This window comes from Gymnogyps californianus, chromosome 2 (assembly GCF_018139145.2).
Source record: "Gymnogyps californianus isolate 813 chromosome 2, ASM1813914v2, whole genome shotgun sequence".
Classification (NCBI taxonomy): domain Eukaryota; kingdom Metazoa; phylum Chordata; class Aves; order Accipitriformes; family Cathartidae; genus Gymnogyps; species Gymnogyps californianus.
In genome coordinates this window covers 58,483,007-58,502,213 of record NC_059472.1, presented here as the reverse complement: position 1 = coordinate 58,502,213, position 19,207 = coordinate 58,483,007, and the positions used below count along the sequence as shown (strand labels likewise).

The 19,207-nt window shown below is 38.5% G+C and overlaps 1 protein-coding gene across 1 annotated transcript; it reads right to left on the bottom strand.

Annotated features, from left to right (window-relative positions):
* Positions 1-205: 205 nt before the first annotated feature.
* RNMT (RNA guanine-7 methyltransferase) lies at positions 206-18,900 on the bottom strand. The gene is made up of 11 exons (XM_050892302.1): positions 18,870-18,900; positions 17,602-17,878; positions 15,198-15,330; positions 13,597-13,719; positions 12,126-12,241; positions 9,990-10,171; positions 9,226-9,390; positions 7,963-8,080; positions 5,549-5,650; positions 2,989-3,022; positions 206-1,060 (listed from the first exon to the last, which is right to left on the bottom strand). The coding sequence occupies exons 2-11, from the start codon at positions 17,860-17,862 to the stop codon at positions 1,023-1,025; spliced, it is 1,272 nt and encodes a 423-aa protein (XP_050748259.1). The 5' UTR covers positions 17,863-17,878; positions 18,870-18,900; the 3' UTR covers positions 206-1,022.
* Between the last annotated feature and the right edge of the window lie 307 nt (positions 18,901-19,207).

The window sequence follows — 19,207 nt, the reverse complement described above, 5'->3', positions numbered from 1 at the left end:
AGTATCCTCAAATGTTATACAGGCTCCCCTTTTGGTTCATGATCCAGTACGTGATGACGTTCCTAATGCCTTAAGGACTGCAATGAGGTCCCCATCACCACCAGTAGCTCATCCTTCTGCCGAGCCCATCTGGAATTTTATGAAACAAATAAGAAACAAATCCTAAGATCTGTCTAATAAGTTTCAGGAGACATTAAAACTACCAAAAAGTCAGGAGAGTCTTTAATACAATAGAAAATGTTCAGTAATCTAAGTTCAGCAGCTGTTATTGATTACCGCATAGTCATATTTGGAAAAATGACATAGAGATTTAGAACTTCAGAAATTCAGTTCTTTCAGAGCAGTTTTGTACAGAACAAACTCGTTTAATCTTGAAAGCACCATGAAGTGACACTACATATCATCAAGCACGAAAAACAAGAACATCATGGGACTTTACCATGTAAACTACACCTTGAATACCGCTAAGGTAGATTTACACTGCAGGCTTGAGCACAGCACAGAGGTACTCAAACTGACTCAGGTATTATTTGCCACTTAGCTCTGCATGCAATGTAGACATACCCTATATGTCTGAATATATTTCATTATGAATTAACTGAGCTCTGCAGTACAATATTTAGGCCCTCATTCTGCACTATCAAAGTCAACAGCCATTTTTCCATCAATTTCAGAAAGTGCAGGGTCAGGCTTGTAATCACAAACATGCTTCTACTAACAAAACATTTGTTTCTAACATAAAGTTGTGTCAAGTTCAAACATGAGTTTTGCCAGCATGCAGATTGATTACAAATGCTTAAAAAGACTGGTTCAGAATCTTTCTTATATATACACACACAAGTCCATCTGTCACAGACAGGCAATGTAACTCAGAATCATGAGCTTGCTCTGGTTTTTGGTAGTGTCCTGCACACTTCTGATAATTAAAAAATAAAAAAATAGTTGCCACAATGGATTTCTGACCATTCCAACTTGCACACGGATATGATCTCTTCTTGCTGCATCCCGCAGTACGTGAAGTTTCACAGTTGCTTCTCAAATGCAAATACCAAGTAAATACCTAAAAAAGAAAATGGGAGTATTTAAAGTTTCAGCTTCCTCTGCGACTCCATTAAGTTTTCAAAATGTGAACAGGTTGATACTCTGCCCAAACAACCTGTTAGCAGATTACTGAAATTATAAAAAAACGCTATGGTTTCCCAATGAGTAACTCTAGCATTCAATTCCAGCATGGTTTTAGACATGTTTTCACAACAGAGCTAAGAATGCACAAAAGCAAAATATTTTAAATACTGCTGATACGGTTAATGCAACATTAACTTCAGTTAACAATATTACTGGAATGGAATTCATAAATTACTATGCCATTCTACACATAATTAACATTCACTGGTGCATAAAAAGTCATAAGCAACTAAGTTTAAAGACTCCTTCATACATGCAGTAATGGACAATTAAGGGTGAAATTATCAACTTCATTTTAATTAAAAAAGTGAATAAACTCATGGTACAAAACTATTAATTTTGCTCTTTTAAATTATCACGGACAAAGAAGAAATATTTACAAACACTAGATGGCATTTTCTCAACTCCAGAACAGTATGATTCTAGAAATGGATACTCATACACTCCACACCAGCACCCTTGGCAAACTCATACTTGGCATATAATCCACGCCAGCTATGTCAAATGTTCTTATGCTTCATACCAGACAGATAAGTTAAACCAGTTTCTTGAGACCATGAGTCTAATTAAACATTTACGGATTTCCACTTGAACTCAACTTTTATTTTAATGGATGAGGTGCCATAACTACATTGCAAATCTTTCAAGACAAGCCTATCGTACATTCCTCAGCAATAAAGCAAAGTGAAGTTCCATGTAACGAGCAAGCTGTGCTTATACCCTAACGATCAGAAGCTCTGTACTCCAAATCTCTCTGAAAAAAGAGACTACTTAGAAAATACAGTCATCACTGAACGTTTAAAGGTATAAAAAGCCCCTCTCAATTAGATTAATAGTTTACATAATACTTCTACATTGCTGGAATTAATGTTTACTTTATGATTCATACCTTTAAAAATTAGATAATAATTTAAGAAAGCAAACAACTTAACTAAAGATTTTTTTCATTCGTGAATTGAACAGCATTTTTTGTTTCTTTTTAAGCCACTAACATAACCAGTATAATGGTCTGCAAAAATGCAAATGCTGGTTGGCTGCAGTTCCACAGAATTAAGTAACAATCTCTCCAGGAATCAATTTTTATCCTTAGAATTCTCAGTCCCTTATATCTGAGTTTTATTAAACTCAACATTGGAAAAACCCGATGTCAAAAGTTTTCCATGGCACACGCTCACAAAATTTCAAAACATATTTAACAATAGTGTATCCTTTTTGGTGTCTGAGGCACTGACTTTTTTCTCCTCCCTTTATAAAACATTCAAATACCTCTTCACCATCCATGCTTTAATTGCCTCTTCCTGAAACATATATCACTACATGCAAAGAGTAAAACTTCAGTCCCTGTCTTCCCCACACAGATTTCTATTATTTTTGATGAATGTATGTCCCAACCGGAGTTTGTTTTCTAGTTGACTGGTAACAGTATAATATCCAAGTGTACCAAACAGAAGTATAGTATTTAATCCTCTAACACTAGCAAAATAATCCTTTAACACTGGCATCCTCTTTTCATACATCCTAAGTAAGGCTTCCCCAAACTATTTTAGCCCAAAAGTTTGCGTGCTAGAAGTTACTTAAATAAAGCAAAATTTCAACCTATTTTATGCATTTCTCTCCCAAGTTCTTGAGATCTGTGCCCTACATAATCTATACATAGGTATTTGAATAACACAAATAATAAAATCTTGTTATATTTAAAATTTGGATTTTCAAATTGGATTTTCTTCCATAATCAACAGGCTATTTTACACACTTTCCATAGCAGTCATTCAGTCAATACTGAGTTTTCAAAACAATACTTACTTGTTGCTTCCCATTCAGATTTACTCAAGGTTCCCTAGAAGGAGACCAAAAAAAAAAAAAAAAAAAAAAAAGAAAAACACAGTTTCAACAAAAAATGAGGAAACAATAAAACACCGATTTAACTCAGGATAATCAATCTTTCACAGACCAACTTCTAATCACCCACACTGGCTGGATATTTAGGGACAAGAAGAGCATTACTGTAGACCACAGATACTTAAAACTCCAATAACCAGGATGGTAGGGAATTGGAACACCTCAGATAACGGAACACATCTAAATTACACAGGTATAGGAGAATGGCCCAACAGTCTGTTGGGCTGGATGCCTCTGCAATGCAGAGTGAGCTGGGTCCGTTACCACACATCAGTGTGACTTGACCTGGCTCAAGCTGCTGTCCAGCCCGAGATGCCCAGCACTTGTGCAGAAGTCAAGAAGAGGTCCTATATCACAGTGCTGCCACCTTCCCTGGGAATACTGCCTGCCTCCACCTAACACCTCCCTGCAGCCCACAAAAACTCTGTTTGCAAGAGACTAACTCCCAGCCCAGCTCATACACTGTGAAAAAACAGCCTGCCTTGCAGCCTAGGAAACCTACTCCTAGCTCAGCCTTTCGAATGAAAGCAGGACAAGTGCACAAGTAAAAAGCTGCTGCCATTTACCCTACCAATTAAGAAGCATGAGGTAACAACAACAAGCTGGTTTTCTGCTCTGCCCACTCCACCCCCTTCCAGTGAGTCCTAACTGGGGGTATGATTTAGCCCATATGCTACCCACTGACCAATCTGGATCAAATGATTCATCTTTTAAAACGCTAGTGGAAAAAAAGGCCTGTTCAAGCAGATTTCTTCTTTGCCAGGTGACACAGCACGGGCAAAAGAGGTCTTTGGTCTGACCTGACCAGTCTCATGTTCTTAGGCTTATTTCTTAAAAGAAGCATTTTTCTTTTTAAAATTTTTAGATTTCAAATACAGAGAGCAGGTTTCTTTTCCCTCTTGATGTAGGATTTTTATATATACAGTAAAAGGAATACATCTTCAAGAATTCAGAAGATGAACGATAGATAAACCAATGATTAAAAAAAAAAATCCAAGCAGAAAAACTTCAAGCTGACCAGCCTCATGCTACATCTATGACAAGGAAATAGGATGCCATCTATCAGTAACTGCATATAATTTTACTAAAACTACAATCTTTACTCAAACTAGTCTCCAATTTTGGTTCTTTCTTGTCAAAGAGCCTCAACACATAAAAAAGACCTAAAATTCAGACTGAAAGAGCCAACATTGCTTATCAGGAACCATTCTGTGTGAATAGTTAGGTTAAACCAAGCCTTTGCAAGGTTTCCATCCAGCCTGACTCCCCAAATGCAGAGACAGAAGCAAACACACAGCTATATGCTACCCTGAATAGCTAGCCTGGCTACAGATGGAGAGGCAATGGCCAAATGGCAGCAGTTCCTGGGGAAAAGTGACAGCAGACATTCCCTGTCCTCCTGCTCGCTTCCCAGGAACAGCAGCTGTGCAGGCTCCTGTCCATCATGCACCCAACTCTCAGACCAAAACAGAAGAATGAATGGCTGGGAGGGGACCAGCTGCAGACAGCTCCAACATTGTCATGTACTGCTAGGACAATGGAAAAAAGAAACACCCTGTATAAAAACATGAGAAAGACAGCAAGCTCAGAAAGGTAGCATGTGCATTAGAAGACAGGACTAGAAGCAGAAAAAACATATTTAATTGGACAACTAATCTAAAATCTAATATGACCACCATTAAAGATAGTTCAGTATTCTTTTATTTCTGAAGTCATAAATCAAGCTGCCAAAACAGGAGAAATGCAGAAAAATAAGTGACAGGATTGCAGACTAAGTTTTGTACAAGGTAAGATTACGAACATCACAAAGAAAGTTTCTTTTCATTCCAGAATGTGAACAGAATATCGTATTTAATAAAATTGAGGGTGGAAATAGATGGATTTAGTTTTATGCATGTAGGACTAGTCTAATTCTAGGAGCTCTGGTAAAAAAAAAAAAAAAAGAAGGTACAGCTGATTTAAAAAAATAGCATTTACAGAACTTTAATAAAATCGGCTGAGAAGGGAGCTGGATCTTCTTCACCCAAAAAGACAATAGAAAAACAGTGTTCAAGATTTCAAATACATACAACATTATGAAGAAAGTTTTCAACTCTCCTGTCAGAGGATTAAAAGAAAACTAAAGCTTTAAATCGGCAGTGTGAAGATCCAGAAACATAAGAAAATTCTTCAAATTAAGAAGAGTTATGTTAGAACAGCTGCTAAGGAAGATGGCAAAGTATCCTTTCCCTTTTGCATTGTTACAAATTTCTTAATAGCTACCAAATTAAGTGAATTTGATTCTTTGAGTATGGGGTATAGATTAGATGAACTCCTCAGCCCTGCAGCTCTATGATTTTTCACATGCACAGAGATATTCATACCAATTTCTCTGCAGCTGAAATGAAGAAGGCACCACATGTCCGAAAGATCAGGATCTCAATTTTACACACTGTTTGCTCTAGTGAAGTAAGAAGGAACTTACCAATGGTAACTTTGCCTTCCCATCTTTGATGAACTCTTTTGCATGCTCATAATCATCAGGTTTATCAGAAACAAGCCTGGAATCACCAAATGTAGAATATGGCTGGAGAACATAGAAAAAAATAAGAAAAGATATTAATTGCGTAGTAAGATACGTTAATCACATCAGTCAAGGGTTTGTCACAACATAGCCCAGAACGGAGGTCAGTAATTATTAAGACGATCTTAAATTTAGATCTCTCCTTTATAGCACCTACAAGATCAGGTCTGATATTCCCTACCTCCCAGAAAATCCAATAGCCAGAATTTATAAATTAACTTTTATCCATATGTCTCCAAAACAGGGGAAACAGAATAACTATAAAAATTATCCTCTGCACACAGTTCATTATGAGTATTACCTAGATATACCCTCTTTTAGAACACCAACTGAACAAACCAGCATCTCTTAAGCAGAAGTACTAAGAAATGAGCACCTGTAAGATCTCAAGCAGAATGCTTAAAATGCTTCAATAACACACAGGAGCTGCAACAGAAGTATACAATTGATTCTTCAAAACTAATATATATTTATGAAGGATCCCAGTTACTGCATAATGGTCTGTACTTAACAACGCAGTCCTCAATTGTAAGTGGCCACTAATTTAAGACAACTCTCACTTTTCTAAGAACAAAGCTGATATGTCAAAGGCTGTGTCACCATGCTACTGCCAATATGAGCCCATACAAAGCACCGTCACTTTCAGAGTCAACAAGGACAGTCAAGTCCATTTGCAGCCCATGTGACTCAGCTTAATAAGTCACCAGATACTTGACTTGACAGTTTTATGCTGAAAAATTCTGTTTGAGGGAGGAGGGAAGCACAGAGAACTGCGAGTAAAACCAAAGCCTCAGAGATGGTATTGAAAAGCTTCTCTGAAGCTGCTAAAGTCATCCAGTATAAGAGCTTGAGGATAAAAAAGCAAAAACATCGGGCAAAAACGTAAGCTCAGTTACAGGTAAATACCATTTTCTTCTACAAACACAGCCTGTCCTTTTATTCCTACAAAGATTACTTTCTGTCCTTTCAATCAATATTCCTTGCACAAAGATCCAGCTTTCAGTCTCTCTCTGCTGAAGAAGAAACGGATTACGGTTACCACTATCTGACATCAGGAATGATTCTCGTGCTTCTGCTTACTACTTAATAAAAACGAAAACTTGCCTCAAAATTGAAATTTTATCTACGAAACTGAATCACTCTATTGGGTGCTGGTGCCCAGGTGATGGCAGCAGTGGGCTGCAGAGGTGGCCTCTGTGAGGAGAGGCTGGGGCTGTCCCATACCAGACACAGCCGGTTCCACCAGCCCCAACAGAGCCACCGCAGGGCACAGCTGAGCCCCTCAGCCACGAGCGGGGTGCCTCTGGGAAAGCATATTTAAGAAAGCGCAAAAAAAAACCCCACACAACAGCTGTGAGAGAGGCGTGGGGAAAAATGTGAAACTACCCTGCAGACACCAAGGCCAGAGAAGAAGGAGGGTGAGGAGGTGCTCCAGGCAACAGAGAAGAGACTCCCCTGCAGACCCTGGAGAAGACCATGGTGATGCAGGTTGTCCCCTGCAGCCCATGGAGGACCACAGTGGAGCAGACACCCACACTGCAGCCCATAGAGGACCCCGTGCTGCAGCAGGTGGACATGTCCTGAAGGAAGCTGCAGCCCGTGGAGAGCCCGCACAGGAGCAAGCTCCTGGCAGGAGCTGTGGCCCCTGGAGAGGAGCCCAGCCAGGAGCAGGTTTTCTGGCAGGAGCTGCAACCCTGTGAGGAACAAACCCACGCTGGAGCAGTCTGTTCCTGAAGGACTGTACCCCATGGACAGAACGCACACTACAGCAGTTTGTGAAGGACTGTATCCCATTGGAAGGACCCATGCTGGAACAGGGGGAAAGTGTGAGGAGGAAGGAGAGGCAGAGACAAAGTGTTATGGACTGACCACAACCTCCATGCACCATACCCCTGCGCTGTGGGGTGGGGAGAGGAGGAAGAAAGGTCAGGAGTGAAGGGGTGAAGTTGAGCCTGGGAACAAGCAGTGGGTGGGGCCAAGGTGTTTCTAGGTTTGTTTCTCACCATCTTACTTTTTTTTTTTTTTTTTTTGGTAATAAATTAAATTAATCTTCTCCAAGTTTAGTCTGTTTTGCCTATGACGGTAATTGCTAAGCAATCTCCCTGTCTTTATCTTGACCCACAAGTTTTTTTTCTTATTTTCTCCCCCCATCCTGTTGGGAAGAAGGAACGAGAGAGCAGGCTGGTGGGTGTCTGGCAGCCAGTCAAGGTCAACCCACCACAGTCACACTTTCACAACAGGAATTTCAATTATTGCACAAATAATTAACACAATGTAAAATGCTATTTAAATGAAACAAGTAACTCCGTATTTACCTCCAAGGCCTGCATTCTCCTTAACAGCATTTTATGCTCCTCGTTCTTGATTTTTTCTTCATAGAATTCCCGAAATGTCATTTTGTAGACCAATTTCATACCATGCTTCTTCGCCATTCTGTCAAAATAATAAGCTTAATTAGGGAAGCCACAAAATTATTGTAGTTTTATTTTCAAAGGAACAATTTTAAGCCACAGTGACATCTTATGGTATTCACTAGGATTACACTCTTTCTAGAATTTGTTTTTTTGGTAAAGACATTTAGATGAAAAAAACTGCACTACCACCACAAACTGTACTTTTTTTGATTAGGACAACAAAAATCTACACAGAAGTTTACAAACATTTTAATAGAAAAATGTCTCTTCTCCCAACACACAGAAGTAAGTTCCATTTGAACTTCCAGATAGACTACGCTATTTTCCCTGCAATATCATCACCTTGTCAAGTTAGATATTATGGACATATTTAGAGAACCTCTTTCTACTAGATTTAGTGCCTTACGTCTCAATTATATGTAGACACTGTGGTGATACAACACTGAAGTTACAGGTGTCAGTGACAGATGCTGGTATTTTTCATAGAAAACTACAAATGAAGTGTGTGAAAATATACAGGTTTGAAGGGAAAGCTTAATACTGTTTAATAACCATACTGAGCTTGAATGGCAGGAAAAACCCCAATCTGGAAACATTTGTCTGTACCTCAGGAGACAGGCTGGGAAAGGCAAATCTGAATTCACACAGAGGTAACAGCAAAATGTATGCTCACAGATGAAGAAGACTTAAAGGAAGAAAAAGTCGTAGGAAAAATCCTACAAACATCCAAAGAAAGTCGGAGAAGACAAGGAAGAGGCACCATGATGAAGAGGATATACAAGAACGCTTGCTGAAGGACTAGAGAAAGGTAGAATGAAACCCCCAAAAAGTTAAGATTAAAGAAGAAAAAGCTGACAGCACTAAAGGTTTGCTGACAGATCCAACATATCAGATAGAGACATTCTCATGTGAGACCTAGTTTAAGTCTTCAGAGCTTCTGACCAGAGCACCTTCAAGTGAGTGCAATGGACAGATTACAGTTGTGGATGGAAATGCAAGAAACCTCTGCATTTGGAGTAACAACAAAAAATGAAGAACTGAAAAATATAAGAAGAAAGCCAAAATATAATTTTCTGCAAGTATTATGCAATGACACACAAACTAAACAAATGCTTATTATGTTTCACAGCTTTCATTATATAATGAATTCAAAACTTAACTTACTCTTCCAGTAATGGGAAGTAAACCAAGAACTCGGGGACATCAACCACTTCTTCCAAGTGGAAATCATACTTGCAGCCAAACAAGGGATATTCTCCCTTCTTTTCAAATTTTACACTGTACACCTCATTCCCAAATGAATTTGTTTCTGAAGCTTCAAGTCGCTTTCTATGAAATGATATAAACAAACATTAATTGACCAGTTTTTAATTTAACAGGCAGAGAAAACTATGCATAAGAGGCTTGAAAGTGTTTCTCCCAGTACTACAGCATTCAGTCATCTCTGTAGTTTCCCACCTCTCTTATCGAATAAGGCAATGAAACAATCAAATGAAGAGAAAGTTACGTTTTAACAGTTTATCATTCCTATACAACATACCAAGGACTAAATGGACCTCGAAAATTAACCTTTAGCCCAGACACAGTCTACATGGACAAGCTAGGCTTCTTGGAACAACCACAGCAAAACCCTGACAGTTACTCCCCAGGCTGTGGCTATTTTGCCACTATGTAAGTCACTACAGAGAGTTTATGTATGAAGATCTATACTCTGTACCAGAAGAGCCATGGGTGCAAGAGACAAGGATTAGTACAGATTTACCTGCTTGAGTCAAGTTCATGAGTGAGATCTTCCTGACTAGAATCCAAACTTGTTACCAAAAACTTGCTTTTGTTTGCACAAACATATCAGAGCACTGTAAGAACGACTATCACTTAAAAATGCTTCACAGACTTTTGAAAGACTAATAGAATATAAAAGTACTTACACAAGTTCAAAGCTATTTGGAGTTGTGCCAATGAAATACCCTCCAGGAGAGAGGTTCCCACAAGCATTTTTAAGCATCATGTCAGCCTGCTCATATGTCTCAAATGAGTAATGGTAAACAAATTGACAGCTGCAAATGTCAAAGCGCATGTCTGGATCATTGTATTTGGAAGACAAGAGATCCTGAAACAGATTAAAAAGAAAAAACTTTGTAACAAAAGCTACAGAAACAAGCATGATTCACTTAAATCTTCCAACAAATACGCTACTCCCATAATTCTTCGAAGTTTTTCCTTTCAGCCCTCACTTCTTCACAAGTTCAACAAGAACAAGATGAAAAAGGTAAGAGTAAGAAAAAGTCCTCTGCTACACAGAAAACCATACACAACATTTGGGAACAAGAACACACACACACATGTCAAAGTTATCATGTCCTCAAATTCTTTTCATGTTGTCAAGTAACACCACTACACCTGAAAGGCCAAAACCCAAGTTTAGTTACCTAATAGTTTCCAGAGATATTTTACTGCTGAGGGTTTATAACCAGCCACCATTTAGCTGGAAACAATTATTATAATAAAATGAATTCTCAGTTTACTAAGTCTCTGTAATGAGACCTGACCCATTAAACATATAATTGAGAGGAGGAGTGGTTGTTTTAAATATGGCAGTTTGCACTGCCCAACAAGTTGTATTTGTCTGCATTCTCACACACGTACGTACATGTGTACCAACATACTCCTCCCCACCCCAGACCAAGTAACCAGTAACGCTGAAGAACTTTGAGCCCTTGAAATTTGTCAGGTTAAAGCTTGCCACAGTTTGAGTCTGTACTCAGCAGTTCTCTAACTCTTCTTGATCAGGCTTCTTTTATACAATACTAGTAGCCACCATAAATAACACAGGAGCACACAAGTTCTCCCCAAGGCCTATGATATGCATTTCATACTTAACAGTTCTACCCGAGTTTCTCTCCTCTCCCAGACTTCCCAACCACCCACTCACTCCCAGACACTACTAGTTCATGCCAAATACTGTCAACGTTCTGTATGTGGCAAGACAAAAATGGACACTTCACATACCCATAGCAATTTTATCTGTTCATTTACTCCCCCTCCACATTTTGAGACAGAGAGATACAGGAAACTGAGAAACAGAGGTGGGCAGAATTAGACAAGCTGTGAGAATGAGATTTTGCACTATATACAACATAGATGATAGAGATACAAAGTCAGGGAGATGAACTTTTGTGTGCATGGACAGACAGAACAGAGCATGCAACAAAAAAATACACGTGCATATAAGACTGAGCCGTAATAGCAACATGAAAATATCCCTTTCTTTCCTGGCCAAGGCTCTCTCCTCTCTCCCTGACTGCAATTTTGAGCTGAGAGAGATGACCTGGAACCTGCAACAGATTGTACTCCTCAGAAGGAGAGGCAACCAAGAATTCAAGTGAACAACCCTCCTGCAAGGCTGGGAAGAACAGGTTCAGCCTTTCCACAGATATGCTGGAACCAGGTAGGCTCTGTCCCTCAGCATGCATCAGCAGGGCACTCTCAGCCTACGTTTCTAGGAAGCAAAAGCAGTGCTGGTCACAACACTGTCTCCTAAGCCTCAGCAATGTATTCACTATCACCTCCAGACAGTCTAAGAAATCTGCTCTATCACACAAGTCTTGAAGATATGTATTACAGTAATTAAAATGCTGCTAGAAAAAAAACACTGGGATAAGCAAAATGTACAAGTCAAATCAGAAAATGTCCCTTATTCATTCCAGCATAAAAACACATTCACCAAGATAGTTTCCAACATCCCATGCTAGCTCCCAGAACTCCAGAGGTAAGTAGTCATTCCCTTCCCCTTGTCAAGTGAAAGAAACTGAAAGCACCAGATTTATTATCTGAAAAAGACATTCAGGCTTCAAGAATGTTACACTGTAAAACAGTAACAAAACGCATTTAATTACATCTTACACAACTTTTCAGTAACCCATATGGCTGATTCTCCTGATAGTACAACAATCTGATCTTAAAAATATACATGCCCAAAATATTACAGCACCACCATCACTCCTATACTTGCTTAACAAAAGAATGTTAAATCTCCAAAATATTACAAAGCATAGGAAGTGTACCTTGGTACTATCTGCTTGTATAAATTCTGCATCAAAAATATGTTCATTATAACGACATCGGGCTTTCATGTCTTCATACCGCTGTTTGCACTGTTGCACAGAAATGTCAGCAATATCTATACATGGAGAGAGAAATTTAAAAAAAAAAAAAAAAAAGTGTGTAAACGGCTCCCCAGACAAGAAAAATGGAATGATTACTGGAACACAGCACATCCATTCTGGCAAGGATAAAGTTGATCTTCAGTTAAGACTTTGAGGGGAACAAACACTTTTATTTCCAATTTCTAGAAAAGGAATTTAATTTGCAGGAAGTGTTTGGGATTATAACTCTTTGTCATTTTCAGTCCTTACTTCAAGACAAAAGCTGTACTCTGAAGATTTTAGAAAGCTCCCATCCTCAAAAGTGCAAAGCAAGCCTCCAGAATTTCCAGTGATGGATACTAGGCGATTGATACTAAGTGCTGTCAGCATTAAGTGTCTAGTATGCATTAGCTAAAACATTTCAGCTCCCAAGGTTTCTCAAACAGTACTGAAAGCTCTTCGTCTTCTTATAAATACACCAGATGTTGAAATGCAATTATTTCTGATATATACTGATACACTGCATCATGGGAATTTTTTTTAAATTTTCTTAAGACTGTTCCTCTCTCAGGCATCGAGTTTCACTGAATAATAAGTTTGCATACATCTTAAAACTAACAATATGCAATAAATTTACATAAGAACTTTGTAAGTAAATTAGTTAACTGTATTTGAAGACTGCTAGCTGAAAAAGGCAAGAAAGAACAGTAAAATGTAGAACACCCAGAATAATTCCCACTAAAATAATTTTATGATATCTTAGTATTGAATTAAATTTGAAGTAATACTTCCTCTGATTATCCTTAGGATGCTTTTTGGGAAAAGGGAAGATGGTATCTCCCTCCCAACATCTAAGCAAACTATTTAAACGAAAGGATTTTTTAAATCAGCTTTCAGCTCTTCCCCTTTCTGAGTCTGAAAATCTTTAGTTGATTGTAACACCCAAGATCATTTTTTTGTCAAACATTGTGGAGTTTATTTGTTTTTTAAATGCAACTCTTCTGTGTGTGTTTTCAGAACAGTTTAAAATACTACAAGAGATTAGATGTGGGAGAAAAGACATAAAATACAAAATGTCAGTCTTTTTCCCAGTGGTACATTTTGCGTAAGACAGTCTGTGGCAATTGTGTGTTTCTTTAGTGATACTAGTTTTTATTTATGAGTTGACCTGAAAGCTAATTACATGGAAAATCAATGGTTCTTATATTTATGCTGGCAATCCAGTTGATGTCCTCAGGTTATAAGACAAAGTAAGACTTTTTGACAGAAGGTGTATCATTGCATTCTTGGGCTTACTAAAAAAAAGGAAATAATAAAAGACTGGAGATGTGCTTGGTTTTCCCATAAAACACTGATGTACTTTCCCTGGAAAGTTATTGTGTCTTCTTACCAGTACAGACAAGTTTTTTAATTCTGCCTTTTTTCCATTTCAGTAAGTCTCCACCTTTGCCACATCCTAGATCCAAAACAGTTATATCATTCTTTTTCCGTCGTACCCGGTCTATAAATTCACCTAGAAAAATAAAAAGAGAGAACGTATATACAGGTCTCTAATTCACTTGTACTGTACAGAGAAGCCTAAAGAACCAAAAGGGTTTGAGAATTTTAAAACATCTCAGAACTTACTTTGCCTGTAAGTCTTCTTAACATTACAGACTTAAATCTCTTTCTCTAGAAACCACTAATGATGAAAGGAACCACAAACTTTTAAAACTATGGAGAAGATAATGAATATTTTCTGTGCTTAATGTGCTTTGCATGTAATGTGATTGGAGCTCTGAACTGTTTCCCTGGCAGACAAAGGCAAAACTGCACATCGCTAAACAACCACCCTGTGCATGAGCAGGGAAAGAGTTCCCTTTCATTACCATTATAATGAAGGCAGATGTTATTTGAAAGTATGGGAAAGCCTTTTGCAGAAGAGTAAAAGCCAATTAAATGCATCAGCGACAACATTTCCTTGTAGTCACGTTACAAAAATGCATTGTTTTCCACTCACTCTCCTAGGCCCTGCAATAACATTAGCTACTTGTTTGCTGTCTTTTTACCCTAATATACCATTTTCATCTTCTCTTCTATCTCCACTCTGTCTAGATTATCTCTGCTCCGACTGATGTTGGCATATTATGCAAAACATATCAGCATGCTAGCAACTTTTCTTCACAGTAAGAGACATGAAGTATGTTTTGATACAACTGCTATAACGCCACACTACTGAAATTCATGACTGAAAGGCTTCAACACAGGCTTCAGGAATGGCTTTATATAAACCTAAATATTGCTTCTAACTGCTCTGATACCACACAACAAAAAGCAGCATGCTAAGACAAATGGTGCCAACATCTCCTGGCATAGATCCCTCTATGAATCTGTGGTGCTCTGCCGATAATTCTTTTCTTTGCAGATATCTGATGGTTTTGTTTCCTCACTTTGGAATTAATTTGTGGAACAGCAGACTGCCTTTTTTAAAAAGCTGCCGATTCTTAAAGAACTACATACATCCTCTAGTTTTTCATCTTTTAAACCGTTGACTATGGGTAATACAGAAAATATTTATGTGTTCAAGTTTCCTGCAGAATTGCTTAATTGAGACCTGAGGACAGACTGCTTTGGGAAAACGGCTAAGAAATTATTTGAGATAGATTTAAATAACAAGAACAGCTCAATCTAACAAGAACAGACAGATTCTTTATGATTTAAAGCTGTACCTTTCTCTTAAAAAATGTCATGAAGAACAGTTTCCAGTATGAACTTTTCCTAGTTTTCAGGTCAGTTGATCTTTAAAACTTTAGCATACATTTGGCACTCCAACAATATAAAACACTATCACAGAGATTCAAAATAAAAGTAAATATAGATATTTTATTGCACTTGAAAGTCTTACTATGTATTAAGAGACAAAGTGCCATAATCAACATCAAAAAGCAGAAAAAAGTTACAAAAATTGGTTACATTTTATTAAAGTCTAAGCGATCAATTAAGGAAGCTTACCAATGAGGACGCTTTTTGTCCAATTATTAAAGTTTCGGAGGTAGAATATGCGAGACTGGCTACGTTTTTCCAATCCAACTTCTTGAAGTTCATTATAATGTGCAGCTACAGCTTGCCCATGGCCTATCTCACGCTGTAGAAACAAGGGAAGGAATATACTCAAGGAGTGAATTCTTTTTATTACTTTTTCATTTAATCAAAAGACATGTGTTCACTTTAAGGATTTAAGAAAGTAAACAAGTAATACTATAAAGAGCACCATCATTATATATATAAAAACATTTCCCATATCTGTCCTGGTACTGACCTCAGTACTTCAATTATCACAGAAACAAGTCCCTTAAAAATTTAATCCCCTTTTCAGTTGGTCCAAGTAATTTCTGATGGATGATGCCCAGCATCTTTCCTTCACAGAAATACTTAACTTTCAGTTCTCTAATACTCTCAGCACTCTCAAAGAATCAGTTTCATTCTCTTTAAGCCTGGGATAGAAGAAGAGGATGTTCCTTCTCGACAAACTTTAAGCTTCTTCAAAAATCCTGTTTCAGAAATTCAGTGTTTACATCTAACAGAAGTGTATAAACTGCCAATTTAACCAAAATGCCAACTAGCTCATGTCACATAAAGCCTGAAGCGGATGATCCCACTGCCAGAGCTTTAAACAGACCACGGTAAGGGAATGACAGTAATGACTTGACAACATATCCCATTTAATGCCTAACAGTTAGCTGTAGAAATGTCCCTGGTTTAGCCTTAACTGCAAAATACTCCAAGAGATTTCTGTCCCATGTGACACAGAGAAGCAGTCTACATCCAGATACTACGGTCCTAACATTTCTTCACCTTGAAAATAGTGTTCAATTATATACATGAAATTAAAACAAATTATAAATAAAATACAAAGCAACAGAACATGGAGAACCAACACAAATTCTGTGAGGTACAAAAGTGTTTGAAGTAACAGTACAAACTCGAATGAAGGATTCTCAGTTAAAACCCATAAACATGCTACAAAGCCCCAGCCAGTATGAATTCACACAGCAATTAAAAGCATTCCCAACAGCTGACTACGAAAGTCAACATCCCAATATCTTATTATTCAAATAGCAGTTCCTCAAGGGAAAAGAAGGTTTGACTGACTTTAATATACTACATGAATTCTTCAGTGTTTCATATAATTTTGGTAACCTTCAGAACGAACACAGACATACTTGTCTGGAATCTCTATGACCCCATCATCTTTTTATTACCACACTCGGCTGACTGATACTAACAAATATTTTGACCATTTCTACTCTTTTTTAGGGTAGGCACAGATGGCTCCCTGAATGGCCACTGAAGCTGACGTAAGCTACAACGGCTGACTTTGACAAATGTGGGGACATATTCATACAATCCATTAACACATCTCAGCTGCAGCAAGCACAGTTGCAAACAGCCATCAGCAGTAACATCTAGATCCTGGCAGCTGCGTTCAATGCAATCACCTCTCTACACCCTGAAGCTATGCAAAAACAATGTATTTCTTGTCCATCTAAACCTTATCCCAGAACTACTTTATTAAAAAGACGAGAGGGTTAACAGTGTTTCTACAACAACAAAGGGCACCCTTTATTTTACCAGATTGCTTAGCCATAAATTAACATGCTGGAAAAATTCTGAACAGAGAAACAAAACATTAGGTCAAAGACTTTTTCAAATTATACTTAAATATCCCAAAATAGTCAAAATTAGACTGGATATTACAGCATCAGCTTCTAGAAGCTCATACACAATAAAGGACAGTGTCATATAAAACATTACCCTTCTCACCCTCCCAGTTAAAAGGACAAATATTTTCTGCTACTCTTGCAGTCTTAAAAAAAAAAAAAAAGGCATCTGTAAACTTTTCAGTACTTCACTTCGCTAACAAATCATACTGAAATTACATCACAAAGGATGCAGTCTGTAGAGTTTTTTAAATTATACAATACCTTATTGAGGAAATTAAGGGACAAAATTATCTTATGGAAGAACCTCCCACACACAGATAACTATAACTAACACACAGGATAACAACATACAAACATATGAGTTCAAGATACGGGACTTGGACTAATGCCAGTAAACCCTACACTACACTACCAGATTGCTACCACACGGATGATGGAACGACAGTCTTAGAATTAGACTAAGAATGTGCTGAGATCATTTTTCTTAACATTCTACTTACTAGCCCTCTTTCTTTCTGTTAAGCCCAACATAACTTCTTCACCTGTTATTTTGCTAGGAAGCTACCCACAAACTTTGACATTTGGTGTTTCATGCTGGTTTACATATGTTTAGCATAAATATTTTCAATCTTTTATTGAGCTAAGGCTTTGAAACAAGGATTTGAACATAGCTCAAAATAAACGATACTCACTACTTTCTTAGGAGGTTCATCTTCAGGATCTAAATTCTTCCTTTTTGCTCTGCCATCCTGATTACCACTATCAACTTTTTTTTCATTTTCAGTGGAGTGCGCTGTACCTGAAGTTGAACTATCGCCTTCCCAACCAATACCTGAATCTGCCTCTAAAGTACGAGGTGTTTTCTCCACTTCTTCATCCAAACTCTTCTCTACTTCCTGTTCTTCTGCCTTGGTTAAATCAGCCATTTTTGACAGGTTAGTCTCCTTGTCCATTGATCAGAATGGAAATCTATAGAGGGGGAAAAAAAAAAAAAACCACCGACTATTTTCAGTGCTGAATTTCACTTACTTGTGGTTACGGTCATGACTTTCAATCATAACAGTGGCATTATAAAAAAATAACACGCCCTTGCCCTAGACAACATATAGACTTCAAATTTGACTAGTTATTTAATAAAGACAGCACAATAAAATATGTGGAATTTCAAAGTACCCTCATTATAATAAGATCAAATTAAGATAGATCTTTACTCTTCATGTTTGCGTCTTTCTTAGCTATCCTTATTGATTCAACTGCAATGTGCTAGTTTTTGAGCCTGTAACCTCCCTCTTCCCCTCCCCATAAAGTAACCTACAAATCACTTTATGTTTAGAAACACAAGCTGACAGAGTCCCTCAAATTAGTAAGTTCATTATTTAATCTGATATGTTTTCAAATGGATGTCCTCAAACAAAAAAAATCAAGGTGGTTTTTAAGAGCAAATTTTCCTATCAGTTGCGGATTTTCAAGTTTGCCAAGAATATCCACTATGCCTCAAGCTTCACTAATACTAGGAATCTTCAGCTGCAACTGCATTTCTGTATCTCCACAAATATCTACGCAGCCTGTAGAACTGCAAATCATTACTACAAAGCTCATTTAGTCTCCAGCACATCCCAGCCTTCTTTACACCATCATCAGGAAGCAGAGCGCCTATTTTTTAATAAGGCATAGGAGAGGATAATTTGGCAACTCCTTTTCTAAAACAGCGGCCTATTTCAGTCTAACAAAAAACACGCACGCTCCGCTGTATCCAGGCTTAAGTCTCCTAATGAGGGCCAAAACACGTTCACGAAGTGGACCACTACACAGAGACCCCGGAACAGCCTTCCTCAAAACAGACGGCCTCAAAGTATGGCTTATGGGAATAATCTTTCCCCTACGGTACAGCATCTAACTCACGCTTCCGAAGAAGCAGCACACCCTTTCTTATCTTCACCCGCTGTTCCAAGCAATTTACCAGCTGCTCTTAAGGCCTAAATTCAGAAACGATCAGAATTTCGCAACTAGTGACGGCAACCAAGTGCCCAGGGGGCAGCTCCTTCGCAAGAGAAGCTGGAGAGCTCAGAACGCCAGGGGAGCGGGGGACGGGACGGGACTGCGCTGGCGGCCCATCAAGTCGGACGCGCAACGAAGCGACAGGCGCTGCAGCGCCACCCCGCCAACGGCCAAGGCCCTGAGGACTTTCAGCTGCGTCACGGGGGGCTGCGCAGAGGCAGGGAGCGCGTCCCGACGCCCGCAGGCACGGACCCTCCGGCGGGGCGCTCCCGCGGGGAGGCCGCCGGCCAGGGCGGCTTC